At 31.5% G+C, this 18,761-nt stretch overlaps 2 protein-coding genes and 2 long non-coding RNA genes across 47 annotated transcripts in view; 3 read left to right on the top strand and 1 right to left on the bottom strand.

Moving 5' to 3' along the window:
- LOC114330552 (uncharacterized protein DDB_G0274171-like) overlaps positions 1-18,761 on the top strand; it is a 522,367-nt gene that overhangs the window by 457,443 nt on the left and 46,163 nt on the right. The gene's annotated exons all lie outside the window — the stretch shown is intronic.
- LOC114330557 (uncharacterized protein DDB_G0274171-like) lies at positions 837-14,195 on the top strand. The gene is made up of 4 exons (XM_028279927.2): positions 837-963; positions 1,839-1,946; positions 7,593-7,698; positions 14,103-14,195. Exons 1-4 carry the CDS (start codon positions 900-902, stop codon positions 14,104-14,106), a joined length of 282 nt encoding a protein of 93 aa, XP_028135728.2. The 5' UTR covers positions 837-899; the 3' UTR covers positions 14,107-14,195.
- Positions 2,444-2,871, bottom strand: LOC126880114 (uncharacterized). The gene is made up of 2 exons (XR_007696421.1): positions 2,573-2,871; positions 2,444-2,513 (listed from the first exon to the last, which is right to left on the bottom strand). It is a non-coding gene; the product is annotated as an uncharacterized LOC126880114 (long non-coding RNA).
- On the top strand, positions 4,033-5,983 carry LOC126880110 (uncharacterized). Of its 3 annotated transcripts, none has more exons than XR_007696418.1 (2): positions 4,033-4,331; positions 5,914-5,983. It is a non-coding gene; the product is annotated as an uncharacterized LOC126880110 (long non-coding RNA). The 3 variants fall into 3 exon arrangements; XR_007696419.1 differs by lacking the exon at positions 5,914-5,983 and adding an exon at positions 4,390-4,459; XR_007696416.1 differs by lacking the exon at positions 4,033-4,331 and adding an exon at positions 5,565-5,854.

The raw sequence follows: 18,761 nt of genomic DNA, 5'->3' as shown, positions 1-18,761 counted from the left end.
GTACATTTTGTATACTGTATACTACTGTATACTACACACATCGGAGTACGTTTCACTTTCTGTTTTGACTTAATTTGATTGAAAATGAATCGTACCGCATGGGAAATTTTATAGCGGACGGACTATACTTTTTTAACTAGCCATGTTTTTCATTAATACAGAATGTTTTAAATAAGTGTGGCAAACTTTAATGGGTAATTCTGCACGAAAAAGTAATGATAGTTTGCTTCATAAACGTTTACTTTATAAATGCTTTGTTTACCAAATAAAGAGGTTGAAATGTTTCTTACAAACTGACGATTTATTTATTGCTCTAAAACCGGTTGAGATATGCAAATGAAATTTTGTGGGTTTTAAGAGGTAGTTTTAATTTTAGTTAGTTAGAACATAGGCAGAGATCACTTAGATCGTGGGTTCAGACCCCACCGGTGTCAGTTGTTTCGATATTTATTAATTTGGCTAGTCTTTACTAAGGCTATGATATTCAAGCTTAAAATACACCTCTTTGTTACGTTGTTATAAGATATGCAATAGGCTAATGGGCAACTGCGAGACTTGTAAGACTCTTGCTGCAAGATCAAGACCAAGACTAAGACCGGGAGCGCAATACCAAGACCAAGACCAAGACCAGGTGTACTGGCTCAAGACCAAGACCAAGACTGTCTAAGTTTCGTCTTGTTCCTGCAGTTGGGCAACAATACCAATAATATTTAACATATTGTAGATACTATATTATATTCGTTAATATTCGTGTTTTTAGTTCATGGTGTAATATAATCGCTAATTCATATTATTTGCTATCAGTGTTATTAGTTTAATTAGCGTTGCATTCACCAAATATAAAAGCAGAAGCTTGAACTTTTCTACCATCAGTTATTTTTGTAACATACAAATTCACAATGAAGTTCCTGGTACTTTTTGCCTTAGTACTTTACTGCTCTTCGGAAGTTTTAGGTAAAAATGGTAGGTTTTTTGTATTCTATCAAAAATATTAGAAAGTTCAAAAATTAAAATTATCCAAACTATAAACTTAAGCTTTATCTCATGCTATTTCACAACGTAATATATTTTCCACTTTGGCGTTATTTTGGCGGTTATTAGGGTACTTATCACTGTATAATAATTATACTCTATTATAAATAATATTATATTATATCGATACTGTAAAATAGCAATAATTTGTACACTAAATATTATATTATTTGAAACATTTAAATTATTTTAAAATAAACACATTAAAATTTTCAATTAGACATATTATTATTTTGGCTTAAATATTCATGATAGAACCAAATACAGGTTTCCTCACCATAGAAACACAAATATTGAATGAATTGTAACATCTGACGCGTTTGCTTATTTTTGGCTGTATTTTTGGTGTTTTCTCGTGTTTTCTGTGATTGTAATCATTTTAAAAAGCAAAATTACCTAATTTAATCTCTATCTATTCATTTCGTTATTTCTTTTTTGCCATTTGTTAATTCTCTTTTTAGAACTTTGAGGCTCTTGTTTTCTTCAGTTGTTTGCTGAATTTTTTCGGTTTTATATTTTTGGTTGTCTGTCCTAATAAATTTTTGTATTTTTTTACTTATCTCTTTAAGTTCATGGCATTCTTTATTTCTATTATTTTGCATTTTTCTCCTCTCTTACATTTTTTTTGAACATAATGACACAATTCCAATTTTTTTTTGTAGGTATTCATTTGTTAATGTTTTAGTTTGCCCCATTTTTTATGTTAACGTTTTACTTTGACAAATTTTATAAAGGTAATTATAAATTTGAAAGTATATTTTCCAATTTTAATGTATTATATATTTATCTGAATATTTTTGTTTTAGATAAACCACAATGTGAAGGTATACAATGTGGTATACCAATCTGCCATTTTAGAGATATATTGAAGATTCCCTTAGATGACGATACTGCTTGTTGTCCCTATTGCGAACGTAAGTTAATTTAAGCAAGCTATTGCCACGTTAATTCTTGTCCTCATTCCATATCACCCACACAATTACATAATTGTATACCATCTTCTTTTTCTTCAAGTACCATCTCCACGACGGAGGTCGGCAATCATTGTAGCTATTCGGAAGTTAGAGACGGCTGCTCTGAAAATTTTATTAAATGATCAAATGATGATAAATGATCAAAATTTTGCTCGCCTCTCAGGTTGCGCGGCTATAATATTATTCTAGACGTGTCTATGCTTCTTTTTCCTTGAATCATTCCCTGTTCAATCAATTAAAGCGAGTTATACAGGGTGTCCAGAAACTCTACCGACAAACGAAGACAGGAGATTCCTCAGATAATTTTAAGACAATTTAACCAAATTTACTTGGTCCGAAAATGCTTGCTAAAGGAGCTAGAGCTCTTTTAAGATGGTTGAAAGACTGATAAGTTTGTACACACTTGAATGAATAGAGGAAATAAAAAATGTAGTATATCAAAGTGTGTAAATAATTTATTTCTTTAGCTGAGCGCTTTCGACATAAATGTCATCATCGGAGCTAATGCTAAAATAAAAAAAGAGGTCTTGTAAGAAAAAGAAGTACAAAACTCTTTTTTTACTTACGTCAATTGTTAAAAAAGTACCGCTACAAAATTGAGGTGTTAACATTTGCATCTTGTGAAAATAACTTTTGGTTGGATATCCTCCGTACAACCCCAAACAGCAAAAACAGAAAAACGGCCACATTACACGTTACACAAACACAAAAAGAATTTTTTCATGGTATAGGTATCACCCATCCATTGTTGGCCTAGTAGAAACAGCTGACTGACAAAGTCGGATATTTAAATCTGCTTTTATCTGTTCTGCGTTGACGTATGACATCTGACATTAAATTCTGAATAATTTTAACATTTTTGAAAGAAAAATTAAAAATTTTTAAAAAAATTTTTTAAGGAAATGTACCTTAGATGTTTGTACTAATCAACTAATAAATTAATTGATAACATGATTGATTTTAAGACTAATTGGCCCAACATACATACACACCTTGTCAGATAAAAAATAAAAACAGGAAGTAATGAGGAAGATCAGTTTTTAATGGTGAATTCTCAAATTCAATATTCTAGGAGATATTAGATCATTGAAATTATAGATTGAGATAATATTAGATTGTTGTTGTTATTCATCTTTTGTAAATTATGTAAGTCATTGAAATGACCTTGACAGAGTGTATGGATATTTTACTAAGTTGAATCGTTAATGCTTATAGTAGAAATATTAAATTATTTAAATGCTAAGATGTTAAAATGAGTATATTCAGTTTCTACTGTTGTAAGACATTGATAACAAACCAATAGAATAGTGTTCAGTGGAATTCAATTCTTAACAAAATAGTTTCAAACACTCTTGTTGTTAAGTGTTTTATTTCTAAAGTTCTCATTACTTGATGATATAAGTATGTTATGTAAATATCTGTAATACAACAATGTCTATTGGCCGGATTTATATATACATTGTTGTATTACAGATATTTACATAACATACTTATATCATCAAGTAATGAGAACTTTAGAAATAAAACACTTAACAACAAGAGTGTTTGAAACTATTTTGTTAAGAATTGAATTCCACTGAACACTATTCTATTGGTTTGTTATCAATGTCTTACAACAGTAGAAACTGAATATACTCATTTTAACATCTTAGCATTTAAATAATTTAATATTTCTACTATAAACATTAACGATTCAACTTAGTAAAATATCCATACACTCTGTCAAGGTCATTTCAATGACTTACATAATTTACAAAAGATGAATAACAACAACAATCTAATATTATCTCAATCTATAATTTCAATGATCTAATATCTCCTAGAATATTGAATTTGAGAATTCACCATTAAAAACTGATCTTCCTCATTACTTCCTGTTTTTATTTTTTATCTGACAAGGTGTGTATGTATGTTGGGCCAATTAGTCTTAAAATCAATCATGTTATCAATTAATTTATTAGTTGATTAATACAAACATCTAAGGTACATTTCCTTAAAAAAATTTTTTTAAAATTTTTAATTTTTCTTTCAAAAATGTTAAAATTATTCAGAATTTAATGTCAGATGTCATACGTCAACGCAGAACAGATAAAAGCAGATTTAAATATCCGACTTTGTCAGTCAGCTGTTTCTACTAGGCCAACAATGGATGGGTGATACCTATACCATGAAAAAATTCTTTTTGTGTTTGTGTAACGTGTAATGTGGCCGTTTTTCTGTTTTTGCTGTTTGGGGTTGTACGGAGGATATCCAACCAAAAGTTATTTTCACAAGATGCAAATGTTAACACCTCAATTTTGTAGCGGTACTTTTTTAACAATTGACGTAAGTAAAAAAAGAGTTTTGTACTTCTTTTTCTTACAAGACCTCTTTTTTATTTTAGCATTAGCTCCGATGATGACATTTATGTCGAAAGCGCTCAGCTAAAGAAATAAATTATTTACACACTTTGATATACTACATTTTTTATTTCCTCTAATCTTTTAAGATGGCGTTTTGTAATTAGTTTTTCTTAAATACCTCCAGAACGCGTCTAGTTAGAAAAACGAAAATTGGTACACATATTTACCTTCCAAAGTTAAATCGATTAATTCTATTTAAAATTTCAAGTACCGGACATACGCGTCCGTTTTGGGTAGCGCAATGGTTATTTTATCGCATAATCTTTTTGTCTATAAACTTTAAGCATTTTTAACTCTGGATTATAAAATCCTGAAATATTTTAGTACTAAAAGTTACTCTTGCTTTAAGTCGGTAGGACACACCGTTTTCTAGAAAAATAGATTAAAATATTTTTCGTGTCTTCAATTTGAAAAACAAATTAAAAAAATAAAAAAAAACGGTGTATTTTACGAACTTAAAGCAAGAGTAACTATTAGTACTACAACACCCCATAATTGAATAGTCTAGGGTAATGGCCTCAGCGTATTCCATCGCTATTTTCATAAATAAATTTTGTCTATTGGCCGGATTTATATATACATTGTTGTATTACAGATATTTACATAACATACTTATATCATCAAGTAATGAGAACTTTAGAAATAAAACACTTAACAACAAGAGTGTTTGAAACTATTTTGTTAAGAATTGAATTCCACTGAACACTATTCTATTGGTTTGTTATCAATGTCTTACAACAGTAGAAACTGAATATACTCATTTTAACATCTTAGCATTTAAATAATTTAATATTTCTACTATAAACATTAACGATTCAACTTAGTAAAATATCCATACACTCTGTCAAGGTCATTTCAATGACTTACATAATTTACAAAAGATGAATAACAACAACAATCTAATATTATCTCAATCTACAATTTCAATGATCTAATATCTCCTAGAATATTGAATTTGAGAATTCACCATTAAAAACTGATCTTCCTCATTACTTCCTGTTTTTATTTTTTATCTGACAAGGTGTGTATGTATGTTGGGCCAATTAGTCTTAAAATCAATCATGTTATCAATTAATTTATTAGTTGATTAATACAAACATCTAAGGTACATTTCCTTAAAAAAATTTTTTAAAATTTTTAATTTTTCTTTCAAAAATGTTAAAATTATTCAGAATTTAATGTCAGATGTCATACGTCAACGCAGAACAGATAAAAGCAGATTTAAATATCCGACTTTGTCAGTCAGCTGTTTCTACTAGGCCAACAATGGATGGGTGATACCTATACCATGAAAAAATTCTTTTTGTGTTTGTGTAACGTGTAATGTGGCCGTTTTTCTGTTTTTGTTGTTTGGGGTTGTACGGAGGATATCCAACCAAAAGTTATTTTCACAAGATGCAAATGTTAACACCTCAATTTTGTAGCGGTACTTTTTTAACAATTGACGTAAGTAAAAAAAGAGTTTTGTACTTCTTTTTCTTACAAGACCTCTTTTTTTATTTTAGCATTAGCTCCGATGATGACATTTATGTCGAAAGCGCTCAGCTAAAGAAATAAATTATTTACACACTTTGATATACTACATTTTTTATTTCCTCTAATCTTTTAAGATGGCGTTTTGTAATTAGTTTTTCTTAAATACCTCCAGAACGCGTCTAGTTAGAAAAACGAAAATTGGTACACATATTTACCTTCCAAAGTTAAATCGATTAATTCTATTTAAAATTTCAAGTACCGGACATACGCGTCCGTTTTGGGTAGCGCAATGGTTATTTTATCGCATAATCTTTTTGTCTATAAACTTTAAGCATTTTTAACTCTGGATTATAAAATCCTGAAATATTTTAGTACTAAAAGTTACTCTTGCTTTAAGTCGGTAGGACACACCGTTTTCTAGAAAAATAGATTAAAATATTTTTCGTGTCTTCAATTTGAAAAACAAATTAAAAAAATAAAAAAAAACGGTGTATTTTACGAACTTAAAGCAAGAGTAACTATTAGTACTACAACACCCCATAATTGAATAGTCTAGGGTAATGGCCTCAGCGTATTCCATCGCTATTTTCATAAATAAATTTTGGTTCCAATTTCTATCTTGGGTCATACCAATATTAATTCGCTTTACCGTATCCTGTCTAAGCGTCCCCACTAGGTCTTCTTTGATCTTCTTCTCCCACTCCTGCCGGAAATAAGAGATTAGCAGGAAGTTTTCAGCCACACAACACATCATTCACTTCCTTCCACTTCATCCAATCAATCTTTATTTTACTGTATGCATCTCTATCAGGTATTTAAATTTTTTGCAGTCTCAACAGAATTTTACGGATTTTAAAAGGACTTTTAAGATTTATTTTACAATCCAAAATTATCAATTTATTTGCAGTAACTCCATCCTCAAATGAACAATTTAGATACTTCATTTTTGTCCTACCCAATTTGAAACCCTTTTCCTCAGAGCTCCATTTTTCTAGTTTTTGAGGCTCAAAGAAAATGCTTGTTGTCTCTCATGCGAACCATTCGGTAAGTTTCCTTTTGTTTTTGGATTTTATGTGAATGAAACGTTATAAACTTTAGAAATGAACCTACAGCCTTGATATTGCGTGGTAAGGTGGGTCTTAATATTAAAAATATCTTAAAAAATTTTGCAAGCTGATAACTTTTTTTAACATCCGCAATATTAAAAAGTGAAATATCCAGTTCAAACTCGAGTTAAAACTATCTCTTTTTACGGATTTTGACTTTTATTTTTATAACTTCTATGTAACCTTAGCGTACATTATGAATATGACTTTTGTTCTTCTTCTATTAACGTACCCTATCACGTCCTTCACGTGGACGATTAACATAGCATGTCTTTCTCTGATTAACATAGCATGTCTTTCTATTGTCTATATCTTGCTCCATTTCCTGATATTCTTCAACCACAAGGCTTGTTTTCTTGCAACTCCTCCACTTCCTTCGATTTTATCCATCATCACCAGTCGAAGAATATTATGCCCTATATAAGAACTAGCTTTATCTCACGTTATTTTACAACTTATTATATTTTCCATTTTTGCGTTATTTTGGCGGTTATTAAGGCACTTATCACTGTATAATTATACTCTATTATAAATATATTATATACTTATATAAATACTGTAAAATAGTAATAATGTATACACTAAATACTATATTATTTTAGGTAAACCACGATGTACCGGTCTCCAATGCAGTATTCCACGCTGCATAGCAGGCACAGTTATAACACTTGTGTCTGGAGATTGCTGTCCTTCCTGCCAACCAGCCCGGTAATTACTATACAGTCTGTTCCAACGAAAATTTGACCCTCCCCCCCCCCCCAGAAACTCAGAAACAAAGAGCTTCTTCAAAATTTAAAAAAACAAATTAATTTTTAACGGGAGGGGGACGAATTTTCTTGCAAAATTCATGCCCTCAAATGTAACCCACTTACTGCCCCGCATCGACCCCCAGTTTTTTTTTAAATAGCAAGTGTGGTCGAGTGGTTTATCATTTGGAAGGTAATTTTTTTCTCTAAACGACGCTCTATTTTTTTTAAATTTACGTAATAAGTTTGAAAATAATTTTGGACTTAAGAAATTGATTATAAATTAGTTAAATCAAAAATTATTTTTAAAGTTATTCCGAAAATAAAAAAAATAGAGGGTCCCGTAAAGAAAAAAAAAATACCTTTCAATAAATGATGTGCCACTTCTGTCCAGGGTAATAAGGTTTTTTTTTTCATGACACTTGAGCAGCCAGGGTACTGAAGCGTTTTTTCGACAGGTAACACCTATAAGAGCAAATTGTAACTATTTCCTGCGTAGGATCTGGCGGCCATTTTTAGTTATAAACAATTATATAAGTGTCAAAAAATGGCATTTTTCACTTTTTTTCAAATCAATGGAAAACAGGCAAACTTATGGTTTTTTTAAAATAAATATCTTCGAGATGATGGAAAAAGATTTAAAATGACGTATTACAAAGTTTGATACAGTCATGTATTAATTGTTAATGTAATTGCGAAACTAGGTCGGAATTGCAAAAAAAATTATCTTCGCAATAACTGTTATAAAAATAATTGTACAGCTTTAAAATTTTTGTTAAATAAGGGCTCTTTGGTGCTTAATATGTGATAAAAATTTCAAAGCGATTCATTCAATTGTTTAAATTTTATTCAAATTGTTTATCCCAGAGAGCATTTTTTTGCAATAACGTAAGTCAGAAGAAAATGACGTTATTAGAACCATTTCACAGGTGTCAAACGAAAGAGCATGAGCTAGCTATATTTTCAACTTGGTTTAAAAAAAGTGAATAAAAAATGCATTTATTAGTAATAAATAATTATGCAAAACTGTCGTAAATCTTTCCTTATAAACTTTTTATTTTGTTATATAAGAAATTATACATATTTATTACAATTTTTTATCAATAATGATATAGATAACATTACTTGACAGTTGTGCACTTAAAACAGGGTAAAAAAGTTAATTTTTTTGGAAAAAGTTATTCAAAAAGTCTAAAAAGCAAAATTGACGATAATTTTGCATAATTATTTATTACTAATAAATGCATTTTTTATTCACTTTTTTAAACCATGTTGAAAACGTAGCTCATGCTGTTTCATTTGACACCTGTGGAATGGTTCTAAGGTCATTTTTTTCTGACTTATGTTATTGCAAAAAACTGCTCTCTGGGATAAACAATTTGAATAAAATTTAAACAATTGAATGAATCGCTTTGAAATTTTTATTACATATTAAGCACCAAAGAACACTCATTTTATAAAAATTTCAAAGCTGTACACTAATTTTTACAACAGTAATTGAGAAAAATTATTTTTTGCCGTTCCGACTTTTTTCGCAATTATATTAACAATAAATAAGTATATCAAACTTTGTACTACGTCATTTTAAAGCTTTGAAATTTTTATCACATATTAAGCACCAAAGAACCCTCGTTTGACAAAAATTTTAAAGCTGTACACTAATTTTTACAATAGTTATTAAGAAAATATTTGTTTTGCAATTACGACCTTTTTTTGAAATTATATTAACAATAAATAGCCCAATAAATGACTGTTTTGGAGTGTAATTTCCAGGGGCAACTCCGAATTGCATGAAAATTTGGATTTAGGTTCTACGTACCCTCCACTCCAAATTTGAATTTGTGCCGTTAGTTGCTTTTACTTGGGGGGTGACATTTACCCCTTCTCGGGGGGTGAAAAACGCGTGTTTAAAATAAGGCCGGAGATAGATAAATTGACTTATTTTAAGCATCTTTTGTTCTATAAAGTTTTTTACCTAAGTTATTACTTTTCGAGTTATTCGCGATTTAAAATGTTGTTTTTCGACAAAAAAAACTACGTTTTCAGACTGTTTTTCCCAAATAACTCAAAAAGTAAATATTTTATCGGAAAAAATATTTTTAGCGAAAGTGTAGCCTATAAAAAAATGAAAAAAATGGTGTACCTGTAAAGTCTACAAATTGAGTAGAAGCAAAGTTGTAGCTCATGAAAAATTCGTTCTTATTCATCTAATTCCAAATCGAATAATTCAACGCGAAATCACCGAAGAAAGAAGCCTTTTTCGGGAAAACCTTATTAACAATTTTTAAAGTATTGAAAAAAAGCTTATTACTTGTTTTTTACAAAAGTTTACAGCGTCAAGAATAAACGAGTTACACTGAAAAAAAGTTGGCCCCTTTTATTTGGTAAAAAAAATCGTGAAAACCTCCCTCTATTTAGCACCCTAAATGAAGTTAATCGTTTGGATTTACCATCTATTTTAACTGTATGTGTATTGTTTATATGACCTGTAAGTTTGATTGGTTTGAAGTGCTTATTTTTGAAAACATTTAGTTTTATAGTAAAAATTTTTTTTTTAATTTCTGAAAAATTTCATTTTTTTAAAATAACTTAAAAAGAATTAGTGATAAGAAAAATCTTAAAGAGCAAAAAAATGTAGGTTTCGCTATTATAAATATGCTAGTTTCATTTTGTTTCTCCGTAGGACAAAAATTGGTTAAGATATGGCTGTTCAAAATTTGCATACACTCGTGATTAGTGACCCATTCAAGCTTTCTCAATTATAACCCTTTCAAAAATAAACACTTTAAACCGGTGAGACTGACAGATCATATAAAAAATAGATAGGTAAGTAAATTGTTTGTAAAGCGGTAGCGATTAATTTCATTTGGGGAGCTAAACACGGCGAGATTTTCATAATTTTTTACAAAAAAAAAGAGGGTCAACATTTTTTTGAGCGTAACTCGCTTATTTTTAATGCTGAAACTTTTGTTAACAATTAAAATAAAACGTTTTATAAACACTTTAAAAAAGTTTAAACGGGTTTTTCCCGAAAATTGCTTAATTTTTCGATGATTTCACCTTGAAATATTCGATTTGGAATTAGACGAATAAGAACGTATGTTTCATGAGCTACCACTTTGTTTTTATTTGATTGACAGACTTTACTGGTACACCATTTTTTGGGTTTTTTATAAGCTACACTTTTGCTAAGGATATTTTTTTCGATAAAATATTTACTTTTTGAGTTATTTGCGAAAAACCGTTTGAAAACGAGTTTTTTTGTCGAAAAGTCAACATTTTCAATGGCGAATAACTCGAAAAGTATTGACTTACGTAAAAAGCTCTATAGAACAATAGTTGCTTAAAATTAGTCAATTTACCCATTTCCGGTCTTATCTTGAACGTATGTTTTTCACCCCCGAGAAGGGGTGACTGTCACCCCCAACTAAAAGCAACCAACGGCACAATTTCAACTTTGAAGTGGAGGGTAAGTAGAACCTAAATCCAAATTTTCATGCAATTCGGAGTTGCCCCTGAAAATTATACGGTATTGCCGAATTTCCCGTTCATTTACTGGGCTAAAATGAGTATATGTATCAAACTTTGTACTACGTCATTTTAGAGATTTTTCCATTATCTCGAAGATATTTGTACTAAAAAATCCTAAGCTTTACTGTTTTCCGTTGATTTTAAAAAAAGTGGGAAATGCCATTTTTTGACAGTTAATTTTTTATAAATAAAAATGGCCGCCAGATCCTACGCAGGAAATACTTATAATTTGTTGCTATAGGTATTACCTGTCGAGAAAACGCTTCAATACCCTGGGTGCTGAAGTGTCACGAAGAGGGTATATTTTTGTCTTATTATCCTGGCCTACTTGACTACACTTGCTATTAAAAAAAACTATAGGGTTGATGCATGGAAAGGGGGACGAATTTTGCATGAAAATTCGTCCCCCTTTCGGTACAAATTGACATGTTTTTTAAAATTTGATGAAACTCTTGGTTTCTGAGTTGCTGAAAAGGGAGTCAAATTTTCGTTGGAGCAATCTGCATATATTTATTTGAGTCTTTATGTTAGATAAGTGTCAATATGAGTGAGAGCTTAACCAGCTTTCTATTCGACCTTACAGGTCTGATATAGCTCATCCCCAGATTGAAGTTGTCTTTTCAGTCCAACCTTGTTAACAGTCAGTTGTACGTCTCTTATTGCTTTTGTGACATTTCTGTCACATGTCGTGAGCGCCATGCCATCTAAACCTGGGCAATTAAATAGACAGTGCTCCACACACACGCGTGATGGACGACATTAAACGAATATCCAAGAAATGGCAACAAGAAGCACAGAACCGTGAAGAGTGGCGAAAAATGGGAAAGTCCTATGTCTAGCAGTGGATAGAAGAGGTTGCATGATGACGATGATGATGCTCCACCTTCTGGTCTTTACATTGACAAAATCTGTAATTCGATTTCTGTCAGTCCGGTTTTATTCGTGTCTCTTGAATTAAAAGTATCCTGTTAAGAGATCTACGATAATTTGCCCACAAGTGGAGGCCACTTCTAAACGTATTGTCGAGTGGAGGACACGAGAAGAAGCACTTCGAAGCAGAGGACGCCCACCAACCAGATGGGCTGAGGATCTGAAACATGTTATCGGTAATTGAATGCACACCATACAAAACAGAGAGAGATGGAAAGAGCTGAGGGAGACCTATGTCCATTAGTGGACGAGCACTGGTTGATGATGAGATCTTTGGATCTTTTCTTTGAAGGTTCGTGTATAAAGGCTTGGAATATTCTCTTATTTAATCCGTCTCTTTTACTATCATTGACAGAGTGTTTTTCCCTATCGCACCACGTAGTAAGCATACTCAACGTTTACTGCAGTGTGCTTCCAGATTGTGTATTTCCAGATATTCCTCCTACCACCAAAATTACTATATTATTCGTATAGGCCCGTCGTACACCCCTTGTATGTAAAGTAACAGGACCAGTACCAGTAATGTCCACAGAAAAGGAGAAAGTCTTCTTCCCTGTGGGCACTTCCTAGCTGTTTTGGTCATAGTCTCTTTGCCCTGCAGGTCTGGTACATTAAACCTTTTTGTCCAGCATTTCTTAAACTTAGTATCATACAGTTAATTATTAGACATCTCTCCATTATTAATGGAATATCTGTTGCTGTAAGTTTTCGCTCTTGATCGGCATGCAGGTTACCAGTGAGATGATACTTTTTGGATGGGTCATCCTTAATATACATTTTCATTAATTTCGTTATTTCTTGTTGTTGACTTAAGTAAGTAACTTAAATGCTGGTAATATTCTTTAATTTTCTAAGTTCATAGAGACTACTGTTCTTGTCTGCTAAATATTAGTTTTGATTGATGTTATAGTCTTACATACTTCTTTGTTTTATTCCTCAATTTTTTTACAGATATCCTCGTGAACTAAATATTTAATTTAAATTTACGATTTACCATTTTTTAATAATGGTTGGGGAGCAAAGTATGCTAAATGTGCAGTCACTCGAGCGCTTTGGGGACCTATTGGGTTGTGATTATTAGGTCCTAAAACCAAAAAAAGTTAAGTAAAATTTTCCATTTTAGTAGGGACTTCCCATTTTTTAATTTAATTTTCCATTTCCAGCAATCGTTTTTCCGATTATAGCGCCATCTATCCATAATTCGAAAAAATGTTTCAAATAAAACTTGCTTATTTTTGTGCAAAGAATCCAAATCTGCAATAAAAATGGGACTCCCATTTAAAATTTTAAAGTAACCCCCACTTCACCCCCGTGGAAGTGGGGGGTTACTGGTACCAAACACGACCCCCGGTCGTGTTTGGTACCATTCGATAGATTTTTCAAAAATATTGAATAAGTTTATTTTGCAGTTTTTCGATCTGATGTTTATTTTGCGAAATATCGCGGGATTTGTATTTAAAACTTTAAATTTATCCCCACCCCACTCCATGGGGCTCATGTTTGGTATATTTCGACAGATTTTTGAAAAATATTGAACACGTAGTTTTTAGTTTTTCGATCTGACGTTAAATTCGCGAAATATTCGCTTTTTTTGTGAAAATTTTTGACTCGCCCATTTTCGTGCGCACCACTCAAATCGTCAGATTTTTGAAATATACACTCTTTTACATGTACTTAACTTACCTTATCTTAATCTGACAATTTCGAGTATTTTTAAGGATGGATTTTTTTTTCGGGCCCGCCTGAACGAACTCCACTTTGTTAAGAGCCAATATATGGTAGAGGTACATCTCCAGGGTACCACGTTTCCCCATACAATAATCTGACGCGCTCGAGTAACTGCAAAAATCCCCGCTTGTGCTCGCCTACCATAATATTGTAATAATAACCATTTCTTTGTTTCAGCTAACTCATAATAAATTAAGGAAATATTGTATCGATCAGAAACAATGACTTACAGCAAATGAAAATAAACTAATGAATTATGACAAAACTCAACTACTTTGGTTTTATTTTCTAATCATTTAACCATATTGTAATCCCTTACCTATACCTAACAGGAAATTCGTCCGGTTCATTTTATAACACCATGAAATTGGTCCGGATTTATTTTAGCTCTCAAAAGTAACCATGAAACTCGTCCGATGCCACCATGAAATTCGTCCGATTTTAATTTTGTTCATTTTAACCAAATATGTATTATCGATATTTATAATATACTATAGGAGACCAAAAAATGATTTTTAAATATTTAAAATAGGGATTAAATGAGGAATAATCACCCATGATCATCGGTATAGCGTTTATTGTTACAATGCTTTTTATCCCTAATGCTTGCTTTTATTTTTATCCCTAATGGTTCGAATTTTATTATCTTAATTTAATCTCTTAATTTCAGCCCTTTTTACAGTTGCTTCATTCTTCATATAAAAATGTTTAAATATTTAAAATAGGGATTAAATAAAGAGTAACCGTCCGGAGTATCGGTATGGCGTTTATTCTTGAAATGATGGATTTTAGTTTTATCCCAATTGGTGCGAATTTCATTATCTTTAAACCCCCAATTTTCAACCCTATCTACAGTTGCGTCATTCTTGATCTGAAATAAGGTCTAAAATTGTGCATATTTCAATAACGACGCAACTACCCTGTGGTGGCTCAGCATATATTTACAGTTCTGTCGCTTTTGTATCACCTGTATACAATATTTTAGAAGTTAATTACGCAATAAACAGGAATTGACAAAATTTGCAGTTACGTCATTCTTATTCGGGACTGACGATATTAGCATGTCATAAAGATGAATGCATTAAAAAATCATTAGAAAAACCGAAGTTTTGTTTAAATTTTATTGTTTATTTTGGCCAGGTAAAATTAATCTTCATTGTTCTTTGTTTGTAATCTCCATTGTTAATATGCATGGCGCTAGTTGTCGCAAATTACTTCTAAGTATTAATTTGTTGTTTTGAACTAATCTTGTTTTGATGGGATAGTATACAAGTAAATTGAAGTCAATAAAAGGCCGAATTTTCCTAAGAGAAATGTCTAATATTTCTATGTTTATAACATATTATGTGTGTACAATAAAATGTTCATATTATAATGTGTGTAGGTACTACTTATTTCATGAAATTTGTCCTAATTTATACTATTTTATATTATTTCGGACGAATTTCATTACAATGTGTCAAGAATAGGCGGACGAGTTTCATGGTCATCGAATGAAGAATTATTTACCTAACCCGAAGGTTTAACTCCGGACGAATTTCATTGCAACCGGACCAATTTCATTACGCCCAATACCTAATACCTAACAACGGAGAATACAGAAAAAAAAACAGCTGGAAAGAGACAAAGGTAAACAAATAAAAAAACAGACAAGTACAAGTATTTAGGTTTCATAATATCAAACACAGGAACAACGGAAGAAGATATAAAAATTAGACTAGGACAAACAAGAAACTGCATACGAAAATTGAACCCGATACTGTGAGATAAGAACATTAACATTAAAACAAAACGAAGAATATGGGTGTGAAAATTGGACAATAAATAAGATAACCAAAAACAAAATAAGAGCAAAAGAGATAGAACTCCTAAGGAGAAGCTGTAGAGTAACAAGAACAGGTAGAATAAATAACAGAGATTGAGAAAAAAATGGGAATGAACTCAGGTGTAATAGATCACATTGAATAGAAAAGATTAACCTGATACGGACAGGTATGTCAGACCCGAAGATCTTTCAAAGATGAAGTGAACGAAGCAATGGAAATGAGAAATCTACAGGAATGGAACTGACAAAACAGAAAGAACTGAAGAGGACGGTGAGTGAAGGAATACACTGAAATCTTTGGAAATCCTTAGTAAAGGGTGATTCATTTAGAGGTACTTTTTTTTAAATAAAAAACAATGAAAAAAACATGATTTTTTTTTGAAAATTGGTATTATCATAAAAAAGAACCATTTTTGACAATTACTACTTAAAGATAATTTCTTTTAAATGTTAGTCCTCACTGTTTCAGTCGATAGGATATTGATAAACTTACAGAAGATCCACTGTTTTCAAAAAAAAAATATTTTCCGATGAGGCTCATTTTTGTCTTAATGGGTACGTGAATAAACAAAATGTTAGTATTTGAGATGATGAGCAACCCGAAGAGGTTCAATAGTTGCCATTGTTGCCCAAAGTCTGAGCCAAAAATAAAATCTGAAGAAGAAACCGACTTCACTATTTTTATGTGGTATCCCTCACTGCTCGCAACTTATTGTCCATTCAATTTTCTTTATTGCAATGATTCAAGATTTAGTTGTTTATTTTAGAATATACTGTTTAGAATGTTTAGAGGACGTTTTAGAATTTGGCATATTAGTCTTTCAATTATAGTGAAAGTATGCTAAATTTGCAGTTACTCAAGCGTTATGGGGACCTATTGGTTTATGAAGATTAGATCCTAAAATCAAAAAAAGTCAAGTAAAGTTTTCCATTTCAGTGGGGACTTTCCATTTTTTAATTTAATTTTCAATTTCCAACAATGGTTTTTCCGATTAAAGCGCCAACTATCCATAACTCGAAAAAATGTCTCGAATAAAAGTTACTTATTTTTATGTAAGGAATCCAAATCTGCAATAAAAACTTGAGGGTCCTATTTAATATTTTAAAGTAGCCCTCCAGCCTACCTCTGCAGAAGGTCGTATTTGGTATCATTCGATAGATTTTCCAAAAATATTGGATACGTGTTTTTGCAGTTTTTCGATCTGATTTTTATTCGAGAAACACCGCGGGTTTCCTATATAAAATTTTATATTTACCCTTCACCCCTCTCCGTGGGGTGTTGTGTTTGGTATAATTCGATAGATTTTTAAAAAATATTGAAAACGTATTTTTTAGTTTTTTGATCTGACGTTTATTTCTCGAAACATTTGCTTTTTTCTTGTGAAACTTTATGACTCACCCATTCCTTACGCCCAGCTCAAACCATCAGATTTTAAAATATACACTCTTCTGCATGTACTTAACTTACCTTTTCTTAATCTGACGATTTCAAGTTTTTCTAAGGACAGAATTTTTTTCGGGTCCCCTTTAACGAACCCCTCTGCATTAAGAGCCAATATATGGTAGGATTTATCGACGAATCCTTAAAGTTTCCTGGACCGCACGAATAACAAATGAAGAAATACTGAGAAGAATTGGTACAGAACGACAACTGCTATGCACAATTAAACAGAGAAAAACGGCATAGCTGGAGCACCTAATTAGAAACGAAAGATACCAGTTTCTGCCAACCTTAATTGAAGGAAAGATCGAAGGAAGAAGGGGACTGGGCAGGAAGAAAATGTCATGGCTCCGAAATGTCAAACAATGGACAGGACTAAGAAACATAAGAGACCTAATACATACTGCAAGGGATAGAGAAAAATGGTCAAACGTGATCGCGAACATCCATTAGTGGATTGCATAAGAAGAAGAAGAAGAATATGGTAGAGGTACATTTACAGAGTACAAGTCTACTCCCCATGTGATAATCTGACGCGCTCGAGTAACTGCAAAAATCCCCGCTTGGGCTCCCCTAGCGTTAGTTATTTTTAATACGTATCGCATCCCGACTTAATTATAGTCTGGGAGTTAGTGTCAAATTTTACGGTGATTTTGTCATGGATTGTATTAATTTATTTTGGTAAATAATACTTGTTTGGATAACTAAAAGGTCTGTCAGCTGGCGCGACTCCGGGGCTTTGAGGTAAGAAAAAATAATATGAATGTAGATGGAAAAAATCCTACTTACATATAAAATATATATCTCCGTGCCTTACACATTCATAATGGTCTACTGTTAGAATACCTGGCTTTCACCCAGGCGGGTCGGATTCGATTCCCGCTGTCGGAAATCCTTTTTGTTTTTAAAATTGACATTTTTATTTGTAAAATAATTGTTTTTATAATACTTTTTATATTGTTTCGTATAAATAATAAAAACGTGCTATTATAAAAAGTCCTTGTTTATAGAATTGTATTTATTTTTAAGTAAATTTAATGAAAAAATCGTCTTGGTAAAAGGTATATTATGTTAAAAAGCCCCTAGAAGGGCTACAAATATAAAAACAAAACGTTTTCGCTCTGTAACAAGAGCATCACCAGTGTTACAACAACATGGTGAGCCACTCAAAAATACAAAAGTGAAAACCTCTTAAAAAGATCAAAACGGCAAACAGGTGTATGTTTTCAAAAAACTTTTGATAGTGTGTAAAAAATATATTTTATATCAGCTAAGTACTTTCAGCACATAACGTGCCATCATCAGAGCTTCCTAAAAGGACATATTTAAGATAAGATTTTTTTCATATAAAAAATGAGTGAAAAACTTACGTCCTCTTAAAATACCTTCATAGAAGAGCAATTGCTTAACAACACAACAAAAAACATGAATACTGGGCAAAAGCCACAGATATAGGGTAATAACCCTTTACAGTGAATAGAATCACATCTAAATTCTTTTATTAATTTATCAAGGCAACATGGCTGAGTCAGACCAAAAATTAAATTAATAAAAGAATTTAGATGTGATT

The sequence above is a fragment of the Diabrotica virgifera genome, chromosome 1 (assembly GCF_917563875.1).
Source record: "Diabrotica virgifera virgifera chromosome 1, PGI_DIABVI_V3a".
Taxonomy (NCBI): domain Eukaryota; kingdom Metazoa; phylum Arthropoda; class Insecta; order Coleoptera; family Chrysomelidae; genus Diabrotica; species Diabrotica virgifera.
This window is presented reverse-complemented; position numbering and strand designations above follow the sequence as displayed.